The sequence below is a fragment of the Crocodylus siamensis genome, chromosome 7 (genome assembly GCF_052110815.1).
Source record: "Crocodylus siamensis isolate JL-2025a chromosome 7, ASM5211081v1, whole genome shotgun sequence".
In the NCBI taxonomy this organism is placed as follows: domain Eukaryota; kingdom Metazoa; phylum Chordata; order Crocodylia; family Crocodylidae; genus Crocodylus; species Crocodylus siamensis.
Genome location: NC_143401.1, coordinates 19346075 through 19368605, shown reverse-complemented (window position 1 = coordinate 19368605; position 22531 = coordinate 19346075). Strand labels below are relative to the sequence as shown.

Genomic DNA, 22531 nt, shown 5'->3' with positions numbered 1-22531 from the left:
GCGGCGGTGCAGTACTATTTCCCCCAGTCCAGCTGGGGAATAGGTATGAGGCCCTAGCAACACTGGAGGAAGAGGAAGGAGAGGAGGAAACCCCTGGAGAGGAGGTCAGTCCATGCACAGAACAAGCTGAAGGAAGCAAGGTGACCCAGAAGAAGAGATGTCGGGTGCTTGTCATGGGCGACTCCATCCTGAGAGGTACAGAGGGTCCCATCTATCACCGGAATCCCATGTCATGTGAAGTCTACTGTCTGCCCGGAGCGAGGATTCAGAATGTGATGGAGATAATCCCGGCCATTATCTGGCCCACTAATTACTACCCCATGGTCCTTATCCATGTGGGAACTAATGATGCAGCCAGGAGGAGCCTGGATCACCTGATGAAGGACTACCAAGCTCTGGGGAGCAAGCTGAAGGAGACGGGGCACAGGTGGTCTTCTCATCTGTCCTTCCAGGGAGCAGATGTGGACGACGCCATGAGACCTGCATCAGGGAGGTCAACCTGCGGCTTCAGAAATGGTGTCTTGAGACAGGATTCAGCTTTTTGGACCATGGCCCATACTTCAGGACAAGAGATATGCTCGTGTGGGATGGGCTCCACCTCTCCCCCAAAGGTGCATATGTTCTCTTTCAGGTTGGCTGATCTCCTCTGGTGAACTTTAAACTAGGCTTGTCAGGGGCAGTGCACACACCTCCAGGAGGCCTTAAATGCCTCTACACTAATGCTCGTAGCATGGGGAACAAGCAGGAAGAGCTTGCCCTCCTGCTAGCTAACACTCACCGGGAAATAGTGGGGCTCACTGAAACTTGGTGGGATCCAATGCATAACTGGGCAGTAAACATCAAGGGCTATTGGATGTACAGGAGGGAGGAAAGAACAGGGAGGAAAGGTGGGGATGTGGCGTTCTACATCAAAGAGCAATACACATCCTCAACAAACAGCACTAGGTCAGAGGAGGGGCAAACTGAAGTGCTCTGAGTCTGTATAAAGGGGATTGGCAGGGGGGAAGGGACTTAACGGTGGGGGTTTACTACAGATCACCCAACCAGGTGGAAGAGCTTGACCAGGAATTCTCAGGTCAGCTTGTGGAGGCAGTTAATTCAAGGGACGTGGTCATCATGGGTGACCTAAACTACCCAGACATCTGCTGGGAAGAGCAGTCAGCCAGGTCTGACCACTCATGTAGGTTCCTAGCTGAGTTACAGGACCTCCATCTAACCCAGGAGGTGCACAGTCCCACCAGGGGAAATGCTTTGTTGGACTTGCTCCTGGCCATGGGAGATGACCTGGTGAGGGGACTGCGGGTTCTTGACCACCTGGACGACAGCGATCATCACCTACTGGAATTCACCATCCAGCAAAGGCTGTCAAAGGCACAGCCCTAGACTTCAGGAGGGTGGATTTCAATGAGGTAAGGAGAATATTCAGGGAGGCACTGAGGTCCTGAAGTGGAGGGGAGTTGGAAGAGTGGTCGTTCCTTAAGGAGACGGTCCTCCAAGCCCAAAGCGTGACAATCCCAACGCAGATCAAAGTGGGCAAGAGTGCTCAAAAGCCCCCATGGCTCACCAAAAGCATTCAGAAATGTCTCAAAACCAAAAAGGAGGAGTACACCCAATGGAAGGGAGTGGCCATTACCAAGGAGTTTTATACCTCCATTGCTCAGGGCTGTAGGGGGGCTGTTAGGAGGGCTAAGGTTGAGATGGAACTGGGACTAGCGACCTGGATCAAGGATAACAAGAACTCCTTTTTTAAATACATAGGGGGAAAAAAGAAGGTACCAGATAATGTAGGGCTTCTGTGGGATATGCTAGGAAAACTAGTGGTCACACCAGATGACAAAGCTAACCTCTTTAACAATTTCTTTGCCTCCATCTTTTTGAGCAGGGACCGGGGCATCCCCCCACACCAGGATCCCCGATGGACCCAGGGGAGATGCTTTCAGGCCCAGGGTCAGTGAGGATGTAGTCAGGAAACTTCTGGAGGGACTAGACGTGTTCAAATCAGCAGGTCCTGATGATCTCCACCCAAGAGTGCTGAGAGAATTAATAGAGGTCATTGCGGGACCCCTGGCAAAGCTTTATGAGCGCTCATGGTGCTCTGGTGAGGTGCCGGAGGACTGGAAAAGGGCCAATGTGGGCCCCATTTTCAAAAAAGGGAGGAAGGAGGACCCAGGAAACTATAGGCCCGTTAATCTTACCTCTGTCCTCGGGAAGCTCTTCAAGCAAATTATCCAGGAGCACATCTGCAGGGGACCAGCAGTGGAGATCATGCTTAGGGGCAATCAACATGGGTTCATTCAAGGCAGGTCCTGTCAGACCAACTTGGTGGCCTTCTACAACCATGTCACAAAATCCTTGGATGCAGGTGTTGCGGTGGACGTAGTCTTTCTGGACTTTAGGAAGACCTTCGACACTGTCTCTCACCCCATTCTCATTAAAAAATTAGGCAACTGTGTCTTCAATGCCTACACAGTCAGATGGGTCACAAATTGGCTGGAGGGCCGCACCCAGATGGTGGTGGATGGGTCATTTTTGACCTGGAGGGATGTGGGCAGTGAGGTCCCCTGGGGCTTGGTCCTTGGGCCTGCACTGTTCAACATCTTCATCAGCGACTTGGACAAGGGGGTGAAAAGCACCATGTTCAAATTCACGGATGACACTAAGATGTGGGGAGATGTGGGCATGCTGGAGGAGAGGGACAGGCTGCAACTAGATCTAGACAGGTTACATGGATGGGCGGATGAGAACAGGATGGGATTCAATACTGACAAGTTCAGGGTGTTGCACCTAGGGAGGAAGAACCAGCAGCATACCTACAGGCTGGGGAACTCCCTTCTCGTCAGCACAGAGGCAGAAAAGGATTTTGGTGTCATTACTGATTCCAGAATGAACATGGACCACCAATGTGGGAACGGAGTCAGGAAGGCTAACCACGCCTTGGCATGCATCCCCTCCCCCTCTATGCGACACTGGTCAGGCCGCAGCTGGAGTACTGTGTCCAGTTCTGGGCACCACACTTCAGGAGGGATGTGGACAACATGGTGAGGGTCCAGAGGAGGGCCACTCATATGATCAGGGGGCAGCAGGGCAGGCCCTACGAAGAGAGGCTACGGGACCTGAACCTGTTCAGCCTCCACAAGACAAAACCGCGAGGGGATCTGGTGGCCATCTACAAACTGGCCAAGGGGGACCAGCAGACTATGGGAGAGTCCCTGTTCCCCCGAGCACTACCAGGAGTAACAAGGAATAACGGTCATATGTTGACTGAGAGTAGATTCGGCTACATATCAGGAGGCGCTACTTCAAAGTCAGGGTGGCTAGGATCTGGAACCAACTTCCAAGGGAAGTGGTGCTCACCCCTACCCTGGGGGTCTTCAAAAGGAGGCTAGACAATCAACTAGCTGGGGTCGTTTGACCCCAGTACTATTCCTGCCATGGCAGGGGGTCGTACTTGATGATCTGCTCAGGTCCCTTCCAACCCTACCAACTATAAAGGCTAGTTTTCCTGCCGTAGAGGGAAATTAGATTGGTTTTGCCACAATTTGTTCTTGAAAAATCCAAGTCAGTGTTTTAAAATGATCTTCTTATCCTTTACATGCCCATCTTCTCTCACTGTCTCTCTCACATCTTCCCATTGTAAAATTATCAAATCATACAATGAATTTGTTAAGGCATTCAGTCACAAAGAGAAGCTTCCTCAAACCTTCTTTACAGATGGTGCCAAATAGCTGTATATTCTGCCAAAGGTGCAGTGGAGATCATTGTTCAGCTCTGTGCCTTTCTCCTGAATTTGTTGTGCATTGAAGATCATGTTTGTTGTTCTTCCTTTTCTGAAGTCATGTGGGCTACTGGAGAAAAAATTCTCATCTAAGTAATAAATGAAAACAAGTTTAGCATGATTTTTGCAAGAATCTTGCTGGCACATGAAAGTTGATAGAAACTTTTTAAAGAGTATTTAAATGCAAACCTAAAACAATGCAGTGTTGATGTTCTGAGCTTTGAACAAGCTCATCAACACTGGATATGGTATAGAGTGGTCCATTATGGCACAACTAGCTCCGAGAGCCAATGAAGAATGCTAATGCCTGCAACAAAAAACTTCATATCAACATCAGCCCACCATTATCTATCCAGTCTGTAACATTTTGTTCTAGGTAAACTTTGGGGTTCCGCGTCACCAGAGAACCTGTCACTGAATGTCTTGATCATGAAATAAAATGTTGCTCCCTCTCGTCCCTTTTCCCCCTCCCATTTGGAAATGGAGACAGGCTGGGAGAGAGGAGGGTTGTGACTAGGAGAAATGGGATGCAGGCTTGCAACCAGAAGATAGATTTCTTTCCCCCCTAGAACCAACAGTGAACTTCTGTCTGTTCCCAGGATCATTGTAACTCAGAACACTTCCTGCAAAGCATTCTCTGTTACAGTGGGAAGCTGCACTTCTGTTATGCAGGAGGTCAGACAAGGCAATCATTATTTTCCCTTCTGGCCTTAAAAACCTATGAAGCAGTATTATCCCCATACTTGTCAGCCAACCTGAGATTGTGGGACTTAATTTCAGGTTACACTAGGTGTGCCTGTATAAGATGCTATGTTGCCGTAGCAATACGATACAGCAGTGCAGCATTGGGGGTCACAAATCCTGGTGCTGCAGCTACATCGTGCTCCCTCTGTGCATTGCTATGGTGACACAGCAGTGAAAATAAAATGTGTGCCACCAGCATGGCACTGTATGGGCTGTTAGTGCTAAAAGGAAGTCCTAAATGACGGCACAGTAACAAAGGTGCCATAAGGACACATGTAGATGCGCCCACTGAGGATGAAATAAATAATAAAAATCTATGCCACACTCAGTGTGCTCTAGCTCCCAGAATCAGCCCACATCTAACACTGGGAAAGATCATCTGCTGGTAAGAACTCAGGATTAAGAATGAGTCCTTGAGGGTTTTTTCCTGTATTACAGAGCTATGCCCTGTGGTTTGGGGTAAGTAATTTAGCAAGTAAATTTGACCACAAAAGTTTGGATGCCTCCAATTTTAGGTGTTTCCATTTGAAATGCTGAATGAAACTGATTTTCGGAAGTATTAAGCAGTTAAGAGTACAGCTCATAGCCATTGTATTGGAGTGCCTTCTATTACCTACTCCAAAATTAGAGAAAGCTATGTTAATCTGAAGTTAGGCAGAAGACAGGGCAGGGTGACCATAGGTGTATTAACGAACAGGCAAGCTGGGCACAAGCCTAGGGGGCCCTACCAATTTGAGGCCCTGGCCCTGGGATCCTCATCAGCAGGGAAGCAAAATTTTTGGCACCGAGTTTAAAACTGTGGCTTTCACCTTTGCTTTCCTGGGAGCGGGAAGCGGGACCCTTCCACCGACGGGGTGGAGTTGAGCCAGGCTGGGGGCGGGCTGGGAAAGCCATGCTGTGCCTTGGGGAGGGGCATGGGCTGGATGACGTCGTATCTGGGGGGGTGGGAAGGCCGAGCCGGGCTGGGAGAGCCGTGCCCCACCTGGTGGGGGGCAGAGGTTGGGGCTGGGCCAGGTCTGCTGTGCCATGCTGGGCCTTTGTGGGTGGCAGTGCTGGGAGGGCCCTGAGAACTGGAGCCCCCCGCAAATTCATCTTAGCCCTCAGCAGCCACTCCTCCCAATACTGCCACCTGCCCTCAGAGACATGGCAGTCCCTGCCCGGCCCAGGCCACTGGGCGCCCTCGGCAGCAGCTGTGTAACAGGGGCCGGATGGGGAGCGAGACCAAGCCCTGGGTGGCTCACAGCAGTGGGGCGGATGGCTGCCTCCATGTGATTGAGAGTGGGGGAGGAGGGAGGTCCTGTGAGGGGAAAGTGTGCATCTGTGTGCCTGTCTGGATGCATGTGCATGTATGTCTGTGTGTCTCTGTGCACGTGGCATGTGCCTGTGTGCGCGTGTGCCTGTTTGACTTGTGTGTCTTTGTCCATGTGCAGCAAGTGAGAGTAGAGTGTGTGCACCTGTGTGTGTGCACGTTCGGCTGTAGCTGGGGTGGGGAGCAGGGAGAAGAGGCGGGCATGTGCTCCCCCCAGTCCAGTGGGATCCACCCAGTCTCCCCCACCAGCGCCAGGAGGGGAAGGGACCCCTCCCCTAACCTGCAGCCCAGCTCCCATTGGGGGAGGAGGCCTCCAATTTTGTGCTTGCCCAGGGCCCCAGTACACCTTAATCCACCTCTGAGGGTGGCACCCTGCCTTGCCTTCTATTGCAAAATTAAAATGGCAATGTGCTGGCAGCTGCAAATCTAAGGGGCCATCTCTAAGTGCTGCTTATACAGGTTTCCCTCTTTATGCAGGTTCTGTATACGCAAATTCACTCTTACATGATAATCCTTTTTGTACTCAAAATTCACTCTTATGAGATTGGGATAGGTGCCTCCCACCGAGCAGGTAAGACTGTGAGGGGAGGATAAAGGGCCATGAGGCCAGGGCTCACTCACCCCAGCTCCTGCTGCAGTTGCTCTTGGAGCGTCCGATGCCGGCAGCCTGCAGACACTGTGCTGCACCGTGCCCCAAAACCCCTGGGGCTTGTCCCCACTCAGCTCCAGCTCCTGGAGTAGCGTCTGCTTCTGGGTCTACTGCAGCAGGAGCTGGAGTGACTGGGGACAAGCGGAGAGCTGGGAGATTTGGGGGACGGTGCAGCCTAGTGGCTGCAGGCAGCTGGCATTGGCTGCTCCTGGGGCTGCTGCAGTAGGGGCTGGGGTGAGTGGGGAGAAGCAGAGACCTGGGGCTGCAGCAGGGAGCAAAGCAGAGGGAACTGTCAGCGGGTGTGGCATGCAGCTTATGCTGCAATGTGCACCCTGGGAGGGCTGCAGGTTGGAGGGCTGTCCTGGGCTCTTCCTGGGGAGCACGCGCCCCTGGAACTGCGCGTGAGATGAGAGCAAGCTGCTACTGCAAGCTGGGGCCAGAGGTGGCACTGGGCTCTTCTCAGTGCTTGATGGTGGCACTGAAAAGGCAGGTTGGGGGTGCTATGGCAAATTTTGGAATAGCAGCAGCCGCCTGCCCCGAGTGCTGGGAAGAGCCCAGTGTCCCCACTGGCCCCAGCCTGCAGCGGCAGCCTGCTCTCGTCCCATGTTTAGATCCTGGAGCGTGCGACCCCTGGGAGGAGGCAGTAAGAGCTGCACCCCCCAGTCCTGCACCCATTGACAGCTCCCTCCACTTTGCTCTTGGCTGTAGCTGACAGGCTGTGCCGCACTCCTCCCCCCACCCCTTTCCTAGTCCCAGCCTTACATCCTCCTTCCCTCATCACTGTGGGAACATAACCCTATTTGTTGCATTGTAAACCAGGTTCCCTTTATGTGAATTTGATTTATGCCCTGTTTTCCAGGAACACATGTACCACATAAATCAAGGGAAACCTGTAATGCTGTTTTTAATAACAGGGTATACAAATCTCAGTCTAGCAATATTCACTGCAAGTCCTAAGATAGCTACTGTGTTAGAGGAGGGTCCTTCAACAGGGACAGAGATTGAACAGGGCTTTAATGGTGCTCAGAGCCAGGGCTAGAGTATTTCTTCTTAGATGCATGTAGTGGGGATTGGCTTGTATTTACACATGGTTGCTGTGGAGGAATATCAGTGGGTATCTATATAGGATTGTCCAGAGGCTGTAATTAGGGAGGTGTGTGGATGCGCATGTAAGATGGATATGTGCTGTGATTATGAGATGGAATATGTTTGTAGGAATGTGTCAGGTGTGTGTAACAGTGTGCTATGAAAGTACAGAGATCTGAAGGAAATGTGTGTTGGACTGTATTTATGTAGGTTTTTATGCCCCTCTAGATGCTCAGGTAAAGGTGTAATAAGATCTGATGTGTGATCCACACAATCATGCCTCCTGCCATTCCACATGTGTGTGGCAAGATACATAACAGTGTGATCAAGCATCAGATCCTATCATGCCTTGCTGGTGGTGCAGGGGAAGCCCGTATCGCAATCCAAGGCTCTCCCTGTACCAGCTCCCACTGCTGTGAGCCCCACAGCTGACAAGGCGCTCAGTCATGGCAGCTCACTATGAGCCCTGCAGGTGGGGAGGCTCTCAACACTGCCGTCACTGAGCCTTGTCAGCTACAGAGCTGGCAGTGAGTGGATGATGCACCCTTGTGCTTTGGGAGCCTCTCAATTGATGAGGCTATAAAGTTATTGCACATTTTTTGTGGAATTATTTTGTAGCTTTTTGCTTGTTTTGTCATGCCATTAATTGGTTGAACGTGTAGCTGGGTCACATCTTAAGGCAAGATTAACTGGTTACGTGTAATGTGAAGATGGGGCCTATGGGAATGCCAACAGTATATTTATATGGAATGTACATGGGAACTTTTTTTTTAAACAGGTTGTCTGTGTGGGTGGTTGTTTTAGTAGGGTTGTGCACATATGTGCATTGGGAACTAACTGTACAAGGCTGTGTGTGGTGAGATGCCTGTGTGAACTGCTCAGAGGCGGTGCATGTTTCAGATTGAAGAGTAGATTTCTGCAGTAGAGGGGTCCTTAGGGTGTGGATAGGTGTTATTAACTATTGGGAACAAAGCTAGGTGCTCTCTGTGTAGTGTAAGATTGTGCAGGATTAAGTGCATTTCTGTGGAGTAGAAATTGTCATGTAATACAGCACAGTGTTGTCAATAGGATAACATAAAGGGAATATTTAGGACGTAACAGGTGCTGACATACAAAGGTATGTATAGATGTTTATCTGTGGGGTATGAATAAGGGGTTTGTCTGTGTGAGGTGTGTAGGGTTTGAGGTTAGGTAGATGTACAGGACCCGTTATGTGGGGTGTACAGCTGTATGTTAAGAGGAAATAGGGAGGGTGTGTTTGTGTCTGTGGAAGGGGAGGATAGGGCTTTGTGTAATGGGTATGAGGTGGGTGGAATGGCTAAAGATAATAGTGTGGTGATGTGCCCATAATAGGGTGGTTTGGGTAGTGATGTGTGTGTTTGTGTTGGGTAGTTAGGCATGGCTATGGTAATGAGTGGGCACTGTGAGGGTTGTGTTGCTGCAGGATGTGAAGACCTGTGTGCAAAGTTAATGTCAGAAGCATGTGAAGTAGTGCAAAGGGGTTGGGATCATCAGAGGGGAGTAGGGCTTGAGGCAATTGGTGATGACAAAACTTCATTAACAGAGAATGAAGTTAACCCAGCAGTATCTCATGCCTTTTCAGAAAGTCAAGATCAGCAAAGCTCAAGCAAACCATGAAGAGTGAAGGTACACACCTGTGCAGCCTTAATTCTTTTCTCTGGAGCTGACAGTAGCCACCAGGAGTTACTTGCAAATACTGTAGTTGGATTCAGTCTATCAGATGTAGTTTATGGAGTGGCTGAGAGATTTGCTGGAGCATGGTGAAATTGATTGTGATATGAGGTGATCTGGTTGGGCTGTGTTCATTGGGGGGGCGGGGTGCAAACCCCTCTGCCTGACCCCATATGTGATTGAAGGAAAGAGGAGTACCTTGAGAAATCCAACTCATCTCATTTTAGTGATGCATTGTGTAACGTGTGTCAGTAGCAGCTGTCTTTTTGTCATTGTTGTCAGCAGAGTGATCTGAGTATAGCCAGTAAGTTTTAACGATAGATAAGCAAAAGTATAATATTAGATGGCATCATGGGGAAACGGTGACGGTTTGTGAAGTGTTAGAGGTAGGGTGTTCTTTTAAGCTATATTTACTGTAAGGCAAAAATAGGCAGTTCTTGTTCAGTGCAGTTTAAAAATAGAGTAAGCATGTTATAGGAAATCGTAAGGTTAAAGTTGCATGGGTGTGTACTATAATGCTGTATTTCCTGGTCCTCTAAAGCTTGGATTTTGCTGAATTCAAGATTCTAGAACGACAATGACACTAAAAGGGAACCTCACGTCTATGTTACCAAAGGTTTTGTTGAATTTCTAAGGAATTTCAACAGAAAAAGCAATGTCACTTGTATGATTATTGATGCAGTTGTGGTTATCCTTTTGCAACTGAGATGTTACATGGGCTAGGACAGTGGGGGTGGGGGCAACGTTTTTAGCAGGTGTGCTATAAATTGGCCCCATACCGTCCCTAAGTGCTACCTTGATTTACTCTGCTTCCTGCTTCCTCCCCAGTCTACTGCTCTGCTTCTTGCCACCTGTCACTTTTCTGATCTCTGACATGCCACACAGAAGCTGCATATGCCACTTGTGGCAGGTGTGCTGCAGGTTGGCCATACCTAGCTAAGTAAAGGGATCCTTTGTGATTCCTAAATATTCCTCCTATCCTTATCTGTAGACTTTGTTCTAGTGGAATGGGGATAAGTTGATTGTGATTTTAAAGTTTTGGAGTATTTGCTTATTTATTAAGCTTACTAATAGACGTCACAGGCATAGAAATAGTGTTCAAAGCAGGCTGGTCTCCAGAATCTTCCAGGTAGGGATATTGGAAAAGAACCCCAGTTCTATTTTGTTAATTTTGAGAACTGGGGCCATGACTGGGAAAGCTGGCCAGGGGGATTTGTATGGGGCTGCTAGAGGTAAAATTCTTGGATGGTGTAAGATGAACTACAGTAAAAGTACTTGCCAAGAACGTTGTCATTAATTAAACAAAAATCAGAGGTTCGAAGATGATCAGATAGTTCTGACCATAAACCATGTCAACTAGGGATCTAGGGTGTTATTTCCATGACCTGCAGGGCAGCTTCAGGAAAATCAAAGTCATTGGTGCTGGGGGGAGTATGGCTGCAAATCAGAAACTTAAAGTGATTGACAGAAGGGCATCACCAGGAGTGGAGCCAGTGGCTTAATTTGACTCCAACAGAAAACCCCACTGGTAAAGGAGGGTGGCAAGGACCGACAGATTGATAGCTTTTCTGGATTGTGTGGGTGGTGGTGCACAGCTGCTCTTAATTGATGGAAGGTTGCTCTTGTAGCCCTGTTGGTCTAAGTGCATATAACCAGGCAAGGTTTTTTTTGGGTAAGTATGATATCTCTTATTAGACCAACTAAATAGTTGAAAAAAAATGTTCTTTTCAAGCTTTCGGGCACAAACATCCTTCTTCAGGCATATGGTGAGTCTGCTGGTGTTGTCTTGTCCACAGTGGAACAGAAGTCGTTATTACACCATGGAGAACACACAACCCCAGCAAACTCTCCCTATGCCTGAAGAAGGGGGTTTGTGCTTGAAAGCTTGCAGAGAACAATTTTTTCAACTATTTAGTTGGTCTAATAAGAGATATCACATTTACCCAAAAAACCTCATCTGCCTTAGTTGATGGAGTGATTTGTCCGCTTAATTTCAGTAATGAATGCCATGCTAACTAACATCGTGCCCCCCCCCAGCAGCCAGCATCCAACTTCTGAGAGGGACGAGTAGTGTTCAGCTACCTGAGACTGAGCAATGTCCCTAGAGCCTAACACTTGTATTATAAGACGGTTATTATGGTAATATTAAGCAAGTGGAGAAGACTGGAGTGGCTGGTGTTCCCCGGCTGCATGTATGTATTACAGGCAACTCTCTCCTGAATAGTTTGGTCTCTCACTTCCTTGGGTATGATAAGCCAGGCTCCATGCATGCCCTGTCAGCCTTTTCCCCAGGGGAGTGCCATGCAGATGCATATAGCTTATATCACTTAATGGTATCCACCTTAACGGTGTTTCCTGGCGTTCAGTGGTTTAAATGCAGATTCAGAAGTGTGCTTAACTCTACCCCAACTGTGCAGTTGATCCAATAAAAGCTACTAATCCAAAAAGTCGTTGTCTCTCAATTCCTGGACCATCCCGGCAACACCATCCCTGTGAGAGCGCTGCCCAGGCGCGGTGCTGTGCCGTGCAATGCCGGGTGTGGCGACCGGATTCACAGGTAAACCCGGAGGTTTCGGACGGGAGCCCCCCTGCTAAAAGCACCCTGACGCGCTGTGGGCAGAGGTGCTCTGCGGAGCCAAGGTGACAAAGGAGCCGGCCCTGCCCGAGGGATGCGGGGGCCCTCGCGGCGGGGCGCTCCTGCCGCTTGTGCTCCGGGTCCCGCTCGGGGCTGGGGAAGGCGCGGAGCCCCCGCCCGCGCCTGGGCGGGCTGTCCTGGCCCCGGGGAGGGGCGGCCCGGGCTATATGAGGCGGCGGCCGGGGCCGGCGGCGCTGGCGCGATGCCGTCCTACACGGTGACCGTGGCCACGGGCAGCCAGTGGTTCGCGGGCACCGACGACTACGTGTACGTGAGCCTGCAGGGCGCGGCCGGCTGCAGCGAGCGGCACCTCCTGGACAAGCCCTTCTACAACGACTTCGAGCGCGGCTCGGTGAGTGCGCGGCCCCGGCCCGGGCCCGGGCGCTCGCGGGGCGCGCGCAGGCGCGGAGCTCCCAGCCCTGGCTCGGCTCCTCCGTGCTGCTCCAGTCCCGCCGGCCGCTGCTCGCCGCCTTTTCTCTCACGTCCGGGCCGAGGTTCCCTCTTAGCGACCGGCTCTTCAACCGTGCCGAAACCACAGGTCCTTTGGGTCAATCTGGGACCTGTCGTTCGACCGGCTACAATAGTTGGGAAAATCCTTCTTCGGGTAGAAACGCCTCTAGCCCTCTTCGGGCTGGTTTATTAGTCGGTCTAATACAAGATCTCGCACTGACCCGAAGAGCCGTGTCTGCCGGTGGCCGGAGACCAACGCGGCTACAACCTGCAGCCCTGAAATGATTGAGGAGCCTTAGTTTCCCATGTCACAGGTGGCTGGGGGGGGGCTGTTGAGTGTCGCCCCTCGGCTGCCGGCGAGACCGGGGGCCCGCGCTGGTTGGGAGACGCCGCTTCCCGCCGGCTTCGCAGGGGCAGCGCCTGCCCGGGGTCTCCTCACGGCAGGCTCGAAAGCCGGTTTGTGGGAGCGCAGCGGGCTTGAGACTGCCAAGGGGCGCAGGGGGAGGGGAGCGTTTCCAGCTCAGCCCTTTGAGAGGAGCCCGTCCTGCCGGGTGAGTCCGCTGTAAGCCGTCGGCGCCAGGTTCGCCACTTTTTCTTTAAACAAAAAAATACGAGAGGGAGACTTGTTACTGCAGTGTGGCTTGATGGCTCCAGTGCGGCCCTGATTCGTGATGGACCAGGGTCAAATCCCTTCTCTGCCTCATTCAGGACACTGTTTTGAACCCACATCTCCCTCTTTCCAGGAGACGCCCCTGACCACTGGGCAGTGGGGTATTCTGAGCAGGGATTGGCATCCAAGCCTACAGCCCCCTGTCTTTCTAGCTAGAGAGAATATTCAAGTATTTTACACAAATATTTACATATTGTATACAAAACGAAACAGCTTCAGGAGAAAGTCAGGGAGTGCTTGACCTCAGAAATCCTGAAAATCCAGCAGCTAGGCACTCTCCTGGCTGGTAGGAAAAAATCTGTTTTAAATCCATGGTGTAAATCAGGCACGCTTGAACTTGTGTCTCCCACGAGCAGAGTGAATCTCTTAACGGTTCAGTTTTTGGCTGTGAGATGGGGGTTCTGCCATTATCTGCTTTCATATGGAGTTACCGGATGGTCTCCCACACAACAGGAGCAGGGGGTGAAATCAGGATTGGATCTGTTGTGTGCATGCCTCCTGAGAAATACTGAGGGGTCTAGGGGTCTTTACTTGCAGAGCAATAGGGTACATCTATACATTGTTCCTGGCATGTCAAAGGTGGGACTCTCCCGATTACATCTGGCCCATCTCTACTTGCTTGCATGCACAAAAACAAAAATTGCATCAGTGAAGCTGACTTCATTTTCACTTACCAGACCACCTCCTTCATTTCACTGTAGGCACACGTCCATAGCAGTTTCACTGCCACAAGAACAATAAGCTGAATATGAGCTGGCAGTGTGCCCTTGTTTCAAGAAGGGTAACGGCATACTGGACTGCATTGGTAGGAGTGTTGTCAATAGGTGAAGCAAAGTGATTAGTCCCCTCTTCCACATCTGGAGTACTGTGTTCAATTTTGGGCCCCCCACTACAGAAAGGGTGTGGACAAATTAGAGAGGGTCCAGCGGAGAGCAACAAAAATGGTAAGGGGGCTGGGGGACATGACTTACGAGGAAAGGCTGATGGAAATGGGCTTATTTAGTCTAGAGAAGAGAAGAGTGTGGGGGGGGATTTAATAGCAGTCTTCAACTATCTGAAGAGGGGTTCAAAAGAGGATGGAGCTAGACTGTTCTTCATGAGCGACTGGTGCCGCCTTTGTGGGCGGGGGGAGCCATGTGCCTCCCCTGCGACCAGTCCTGCAGGGGTCCCTGTGCGGGCAATCCTACAGACCGGGGGGGGGGGGGATCAGCACCCCCATGCATTATTCTCAGTGGTGGCAGATGACAGAACAAGGAGCAATGGCCTCAAGTTGCAGCAAGGGAAGTTTAGGTTAGGTATTAGGAAACATTTTCTCACTAGGAGGGTAGTAAAACACTGGAACAGGTTACCCAGAGAGGTGGTGGAAGCTGTATCCTTGGAGGTTTTCAAAACCTGGCTAGACAAAGCTTTGGCTGGGATGATCTAGTTGGGGCCGGTCCTGGTTTGACCAGGGGTTGGACTAGATGACCTCCTGAGGTTCCTTCCAACTCTAACTTTTTATAATTCTATGATTTCCGAGATTGAGGTGTGTGTGCATGTCCGCAGACTTGTTCAGAAGCATCCCTCTGGGAACAAGCTAGAGATGCGCTGCAGATGACACTGGAGGCTATAGAATCATAACATCATAGAAAATTAGAGATTAAATGGTCCTCAAGAAGTCATCTAATCCAATCTCCTGCTTCAAGCAGCATCACCCCTGTCTAAACTATCTGAGACAAGTGCTTGTCTAACTTATTCTAAAAAATGCACAAACAACCCACTTGCACAAGTATTAAGCACAATGCCCCAAAACGCTGAGAATATCTTTAGATGCCATGGGTAAAAAACGGGGGCGGGGAGTGGGGGTGAGGATACTGTCAATGTGGATTCTGGGGCTCCTGTTATTAAGGTACATTTGAGAAATCCCAGGAAATGGGCCGTACCCTCCATTGCAGAGGAAGGCAAAAATCCCCACATTTTTTGCCAGTCTGGCCATGTGGTAAAATTCTTTCATGACCCCCAAATGTGGCAGCCTCTGTGACCCTGAGCAGAGAAACAAGACGTAACCAGGAATCTCTGGGTTTTTAAGTCCCCACAGGAGTATTGTCATGCCTGCAGCATTAGAAGACAGCTGAGTAGGGGTACTATGGATGTCAGTGTTAACTTAATGATGTAGTATAAAGCCCAAGAGGGCCTTCGGTATATAGTGCCTATTCTTGAAAAATTTACCTATCTTATATTTGATACAATGTGTACCTTCAGGGAGGATAGACATTTTCTGTCTTTTGTTGCATAGTTGTTGGGCACTTAGCTCAATGAGTGAAGCTTTTGGGTGCTAATGTAATGCAAATTAGTACTTTTCTTCTCATGCAAATTTACTTTTCCAAATAGCTTGAAATGTTTATCTGATACCACATACGTTTCCATTTTTACGGTATGCATTTAATATATATGCGATATTAGGCAACTAGAGTGTCTCATTTATATAAGATGCTATGTTTGGAGTCTGTGGTTAAGGTTAGCATATTTTCATGTGAAGAACTGTGTGCAAAGATCACTTTTGTGTATGTGACTGGAAGGGGAAAATTAAAGAAAAACGAAGAGACAGGCACAGGAAAAAATAAGCTATGGTAGAAAAATGCTTGCTTTTCAGTACAAGCGGTGAGAAGAATTCTACCCCAATTTTTTTCCAGGAAACCCTTTTCTCACAGTAATTCATGATTACTCCAAACAGGGTAGTCACAAGCACCATCTGTAAAAAGAATCAGTTTTGTCCTTAGAACAAAAGTTCCAGGGTATAGTCCGTGAGTCCTTGTGGCCTCACCCACTTTCACAATTTCTTTTCCACAGGTGGACCAAGTTCACCCATTCTGTTGTTTTCATAATGTTATCCTCTGTGTTCATTGGGTGTACAACATATGAGGCTGCGGATAAATTCTGAGCAAACGATTTGCATGCCAGATATTCAAAGAGAGTAAGGGGCATGGGATGCTCAAAAGCCCTGTACAATGAACACCAGATTCTGATTTTCAGAGGGCTTACTCTGACTACTGGACACACACTATTCATCTTTTTTAATAATGTTCTTTTTGAGAAATTTCCTGATGGTGCATTGCCCCGCGTTCCATATTTTATTTTTATTTGCAGCTTAAGCTGGCTTTTTCTTTGCTGTTGTTAAGAGAACTACCCTATGAGCATGTCCAGAGAAGAAATGCATTTTTCCAATCTAAATTTATATTTGGAAAAGTTGTTTTTTTGTCATCCCCTCAGGAGTTGTTTGGACACAGGTCCTTGAGAACTCAATCAGTTGTAAGTATATCTCAAGCCATGCCTGACAGAGCCAATAAACTGTTTGTTCGGAAATTTAGTTCTGAGTTTTATTGTGTGACAGCTTTTAGTTCCCCATGCGCAAGATTGTCCCCAGTACAAACAGCTTTAAAATAACATAACATGTTTAAAATAACATGTGCAAGAAGAATAATTATCAAATTGTACATCTGGCCATTTCTACAACTTGCTGAAACCCACATATGAACCACAAAGAACTCATATTTGGGTAGACTCATTCTAATCACATATATCCATACTATGTCATAGATATAATCTCCATGTATGCAGTGAAGTTACCAAGCACAAATGAATATATTGTATGTAAATACCCAGTCTTGTACACTTAATTTACTGCCTTCTACTTTGGGGTTTAGCTTCTTAAAATGTCCATGGGTACAGTTTGTTGCTCATGGGGGCAGAATGATCATTCCCCAAGGTTGCATACTTTGGAAAGCGCACATACCAGGACAATTCACTCAGTACATGCGGATGTAACAACTCTGAACATTCAGTTTGGGAGTCAAAGTATTTACCATTATTTTTCATTCCCCCCCCCCCCAATGATAAATGAACTTATTGCCTTTTTTGATGTACTTTAACAATGATCATAATCAGGTCACAGAACCAAGGGGGGAAGAATAAAAGAAAGATGAAAAGACTCAGAGGCAGAAAAAAGGAAGCACGAAGACACAGATGCTTATTACATAATTTGGGTTTTCATTCCAGTTACATTAAGTACACACCCATATTGTTCTGGAGAAGAGGAAGGTGTGTTTCCATGGTGTGAAAGACAACAGAGGATTGAGAATAAAGTAGGGCATCCTGAGGAAACCTTTGAGGCACTGGGGTGCAATTAACTCTGCAACTTTGACAACCATAAAAAGATTAAAAATAATGAGGTTCTTTTTGGATAAATGAGTAGCTTTCAATTGCCTTGGAGACCCCTTGCAGTCTTATGTTTCTAGATTCCTATTTCTGGGACGGTGGGGTAGAATTTTATTATAGTGCTCCTTCTGCAAGAAGAGGTTATCCATTAGCTGAGTGATTTGCCCCAGTGGATTAGGCATGGTTGTGCTCTTTTCTTTTATTTGTGTCTGCTTTGCATTGTTCTGTCATTTTTAGATTTTGATCCTCATCTTTATTTTATGTAGCATTTTGATATTATGGTGATGGATCTATTGTGCTGGGCACTGTGTAAAATAAAGAGATTTATTTATTTATCTCCCCCACAGAACATGCAGTCTTAAAGAACGAGACAAGAAAGAGGAGGGGGCACCTGGCTAGCACATTGTACTAGGATGTGCCTGTCACAGTTACTGAATGTTGCTGACACATTTAGCAGGCGTGTGCTGCATGTTCAACTTCCTGGCAACTGATACTTGGCTGTACATGGTATCGTCAGCATAGACTTGTCTGTAATGTTTGTTATAGAGAGATCTCCATTTATACATCTACGAAGGGATTGTATTTAAAAAAACCCTCACTTTTCATTTTCATGACAAGAAAGAGAAAGAAAGAGCAAGACAGAGAAAGGGAGAGAGAGAGAGAAAGCCAGGCAGCCTCCAGGGCCCAGGATCACCGAGTATAAGTCAATAATAATAATAATAATAATAATAATAATAGCCACTATTTGTATCATTTGTGATAGTTTAAAACTTGGCTGGATAATCTACTTGAAAATTAACTTGCAATTACTGAAGGACATGCAGGAAGGCTTGAAGGCTTTCTCCTATCTTTAACTTCTATAAGTCAGTTCTCATTATATTTGGCCAACAGCGGTTATGGTCTGACAGCCACATGAAGTGGATTGTGGGAGAAGTATATGCCATCAGCTCAGTACATAACTGACAGATGTTCTCATTACAAAATTGCCATCCTCAGCTGATATTAATGGGCATTCAGTGGTCTAGAGCTGCAGTGCTCAGGAAGAGCACTGAATACCAGTGCTGAATGAAGTAAGGAGGGAAGAGGCTTCGTGGCTTAAATGCTTCCAAATGTTGATATCGAGATTGAGTTCATGTTGCATGAATTTGAAAAATAAATGCAGTGTAAAGGCCTTTTACACGTTACTATTTGCTTTGGCTTTTCTTTCTGTGTTTTCTACACTTGTATTCTTTGAATTTCATTTTCCTTTTAAATCAATATAGTAATTATGAGAGTGGGCCTGACCCCAGTGACTATATGTTGGTGGGAAGCATTGGTAAGTCACAGAACAAGAAATGTATGGTAGACCACTCCTGGTCAAAATGACAGAACGCCTGCATGCAGCTTAACCTTAAAAGGCTGTGGCACACGGAGACATTCAGCATTTTGACTACAGCTGGTCAGTTTCTAAAAATACTAAAAATGTTCAAAACCACAAAAGAGGGAAGTACCATCTTGCAGCCACACAAAGTTGCAAATTTAAATGGATGAACAAAAACCCTTCCATTCCAAAAAGGATTTAACAGCCTCATGCTTTGTCTAACTGTCCCTGCATAATGTTATAATGTTCTGTATTAAAAATATCTTTTGCTGAAGTGCTTCTTTTAGTTGACTGGGCTCTGGCTTCTAGTTTCATAACTCGGCCAATTCAGCAGTGCCATGATATGGAGCCTGATGCTTCTTTACCTCAAACCTTTGTAGCCCTTATGGCAATACAAAGGATGTGCCAAATACTGCTATTCTGACTTACTAAACAGATCCCAGTTAAGGCTTTGTCTACCCCTTTGCTTCCAGAACTTGTGCCAGCAGCTGCCCAGGTAAATCCATAAGAATATATTCACATCTGCACAGCTCCTGGTGGCTCCACGTAGTTCTAGTAGAGTAGCTGTAGTAGGAGTAGGGCCAGGTACATCCTGGGAGGGCACCAGCTGTCAAAGGGAAAACAGCAGCTGGCAGAAGACATGGGTGTGTCTACATGCACCTTCTGCTATCTACTAGATGGCAGTAGAAGCTTTATTTTGGTCAGAGAGATGATGTTTCTCCGCTGTCTGAATGAAGGGGTTCTCCTGCCACAGAAGAGTTCTTAATGGAGACACCCACAGTTTTACTGGTAGAATCTGAGTTCTGCAGGTAAAATTCTGCAGTATAGATTTGATCTGAAGCCAGAGCCCCTTATTTTGTAACAAGGGATAAGATGAGAGGCAATTTGCATTTTCCCCGACTACTCGTATACCTACTTTTACTCCACGGTAAGTAGAAGCTAAAGTGGGAACTTAGCTTTGAATGGAATAGAATAGTTGCCATAGGGTAAGGTGGGCATATCAAGTTACCACTGGGGCAGCTGATGTGTGTTAAATCCTGTCCCCTTTTAACTTGTGATCTGTACCCTAGTGTCAAAAGATAGAAATGTTGGATATGGACAAAGGAACAGATTACTGCCAGTATTCAGGGCATGGGGATTTACCAGAGGTGAAGAAAGAGCTCTTTCTGTGCTTACAGTTTGCTCTGTGGGGTGTGGCTCATTCAGAGCTAGGGTGTGAAGCTTTATCTTTTTAATCTGAGAGATGGTGGGGGAAAGTAGGCAGAGGGGCAGTTACCCCCGATGTGGAGGAAGTCACAGACCGTACATACCTGCCCTTAGTCTCCAGGTTTCTATTTTCAGAATAATGCTATATGTTGACAGTGTGGAAAAATTCTGTCATAACCAGATCTGTACAGTCATCAAGGACTGGAAAAGGCATTTAGAGCAATGGATTTTATTTTGGTGAGATCCATTTGGTATGTTTTCTTATGCGAACATAACCCAGGCTTGGAAATATTTTCATTGCACTGGAATTTTTGTTAAAAGGGCTTTGTTATAATGATATTCCGCCTGTAGTTAATACTTCATTGCACCCTCAACAGATTAGTTTCAAAATTGCAAAAAGCCATTACATCATAATATAGATTCTTCATCTGTTCCATATTTCTGGAATACTCGTATTTTGCTCTTCTTTTGATTTTGTTCTCCCCATCTTTCTATTCATTTGTAGTCTAAAAATAACCCATTCTTTTCCTCCCCAGCCAAAAACAAGAAAGTTCCTTTTTACTGGTAGCCACATAATCTAAGGATACAGGGGAATGGTAAAGGGTGCCATTTAGATTCGGTTGTGCCTTCTGTGCATTCTCTAGGTCACAAAGCACATCTTTTCTCTGTAGGTTGACTCCTATGATGTTACTGTGGCAGAAGACCTGGGAGAAATCCAGTTGATAAAAATTGAGAAGCGAAAGTATTGGTACTTGGATGATTGGTATCTTAGGTACATTACTGTGAAAACACCGATAGGTGACTACCTGGAGTTTCCCTGTTACAGATGGATCACAGATGAAAAAGAGATTGTCCTCCGAAATGGAGCAGGTGAGTACCACAACAGAATGTACAACATGTAAAGCACAGACTCTTTTCCATCTTTTGGTCTCCTCTTGTTTGGGATCCTAGCCTTCTCTTCAATTGCTCTCCCCTTTTTTCTCAGTTGTGAATCCATCGTACATGCTTGACATTACTTCCTTTTCCTGACACTGTGGGATAGGTTTTTCCAAATGATCAGGCCCCAAATGCAGATTTATCAAGTGCTTGCCCAGTCTGGAGTTAGCAATTGAGCTGGGTAGTTTTGAGAACATGGGACATGGGCTAGGGAGTGATTCTAGATGGGGGAATCCTCAGCACACTACTACTACTTCTTCACTGCTGGAAGCCCTTTTAAGTCCTTGCACAAACATTCCCTTGTTGCTTAAACTTGAGACCCTAAACCATACCAGTTCTCCAGGTATTATCCACCATGAAATTGTCCTATTTTCTTAGGGTCCATCTCAAACCCAGGAAACCATTGCTTATACAATGAAAATCCAATTTGCAGAGCATCAGGGCTAGCTGGCAATTGGATTCACTGGAAAAGAGGTGTCTTTATCCTGCAAGAACCAGGAATAAGGCTGATAGGGTTACATGTAGTGAAGTGAATGGTTGGCATTGTTGGTGGCAACTGATTTTATCTGGGACCTATGCTTTAGCCTGATCAGGTTACCACTATTCTTCCTTTGCCATTTCAGTGGCCCTGTAGTTGTGCCTCTAGCAATGTCTACACTGTGGCAGCAGGGTCACACCACTAAGGGAAACAGACTCCACCCTCCTGCTCCATGCACTTTAACTTTGGAAATGCAATTGTGAGGACATCCCAGGGACACCCAGGCTCTGAGCATGCTATCAGGCTATCTAGGTTACAGGTGTGCTGCTGACTAGTTACTGACAAGAGGCAGGCGACAGTTCTATTGCCTGGCTTTCAACTGCTTGCACCTAAAGCAAAAGACACACTTACTCCAGAGCCTTTCTGGCTGCCCATTATAGTAGGACTCAACTGCTTGCCTGCCCCCGTGCTAGGGGAGGACTGGTGTGGGGAAGATGGGATTTTGCCAGAATCAAGTCCTTTTTGGGACTTCCTGGGCTCATCTACATATTCATTAATGTGCTATAATTATGATGCATTAAATTTAGTACTTTTGGGCATCTGTACACATGCTCTGGGGTAGAGGGGGCTACTCACTGCTTTAATTAGAGTGGCTCTGAGAGCTGTTTGAATTAAAGCACCTGCAGTGTCTTGTATATTCAGGGTTCTGTGCTTGAAAATGGTTGTGGGGCACGTTAACTAAAGCTCATCAAATGAGTTTTAGTTAAAGCACCTCTGCCACCATATTGAAATGCAGGGGCACTGAATACACATGATTTGGAGGCTGCTAGGGTGTGCTAATTAGCATGCTCCAGCAGACTCAGTTGAATCTGCTCTGACACATGCTAATTAGCACACATTGGAGCAGAGGTCCATTGTGTATAGGTGCTCTGTAATAACAGGTACTAAACCTAATGCGCTATGATTGGTGCTACTGTGCATCAGTGCAAATGGATGCTTTTTTGTGATACTTAACACTCATTAGACTAAGGCTACTGCACATGAGTGTAAACAAACACTTTTTTGGTGATGCTTAATGCTATTTGGACTAATCTATCCATTAGCACATTAGCATGGCTTTTGCCACCTGTACTAATGTGCAGTAGAATGAGTGAAGTATCTCATGTAGATGCTCCCGCTCTTCTGTCTCAACTTCCCTTTAGCTCAAGTCCACATAGAGATACGTTTAGCTCCAGCACACATTTTCTGATAGGCTGGTTTCACTTCCATTTGTCTGCCTGGTACTCTTGGAAATCCACCTAAACCATCCCTCCAGTGATTGTGGAATGTACCACCTAACCAAAACGT

The 22531-nt window shown here is 47.2% G+C and overlaps 1 protein-coding gene across 1 annotated transcript in view; it reads left to right on the top strand.

Moving 5' to 3' along the window:
* Window positions 1–12092: 12092 nt before the first annotated feature.
* The window catches only part of ALOX5 (arachidonate 5-lipoxygenase), a 45929-nt gene continuing 35490 nt past the window's right edge, over window positions 12093–22531 (top strand). Inside the window, exons 1-2 of the mRNA XM_090058279.1 lie at window positions 12093–12242; window positions 20442–20640. Of these exons, the coding sequence (XP_089914405.1) occupies window positions 12093–12242; window positions 20442–20640 (349 nt within the window). The remainder of the gene's footprint in view (window positions 12243–20441; window positions 20641–22531) is intronic.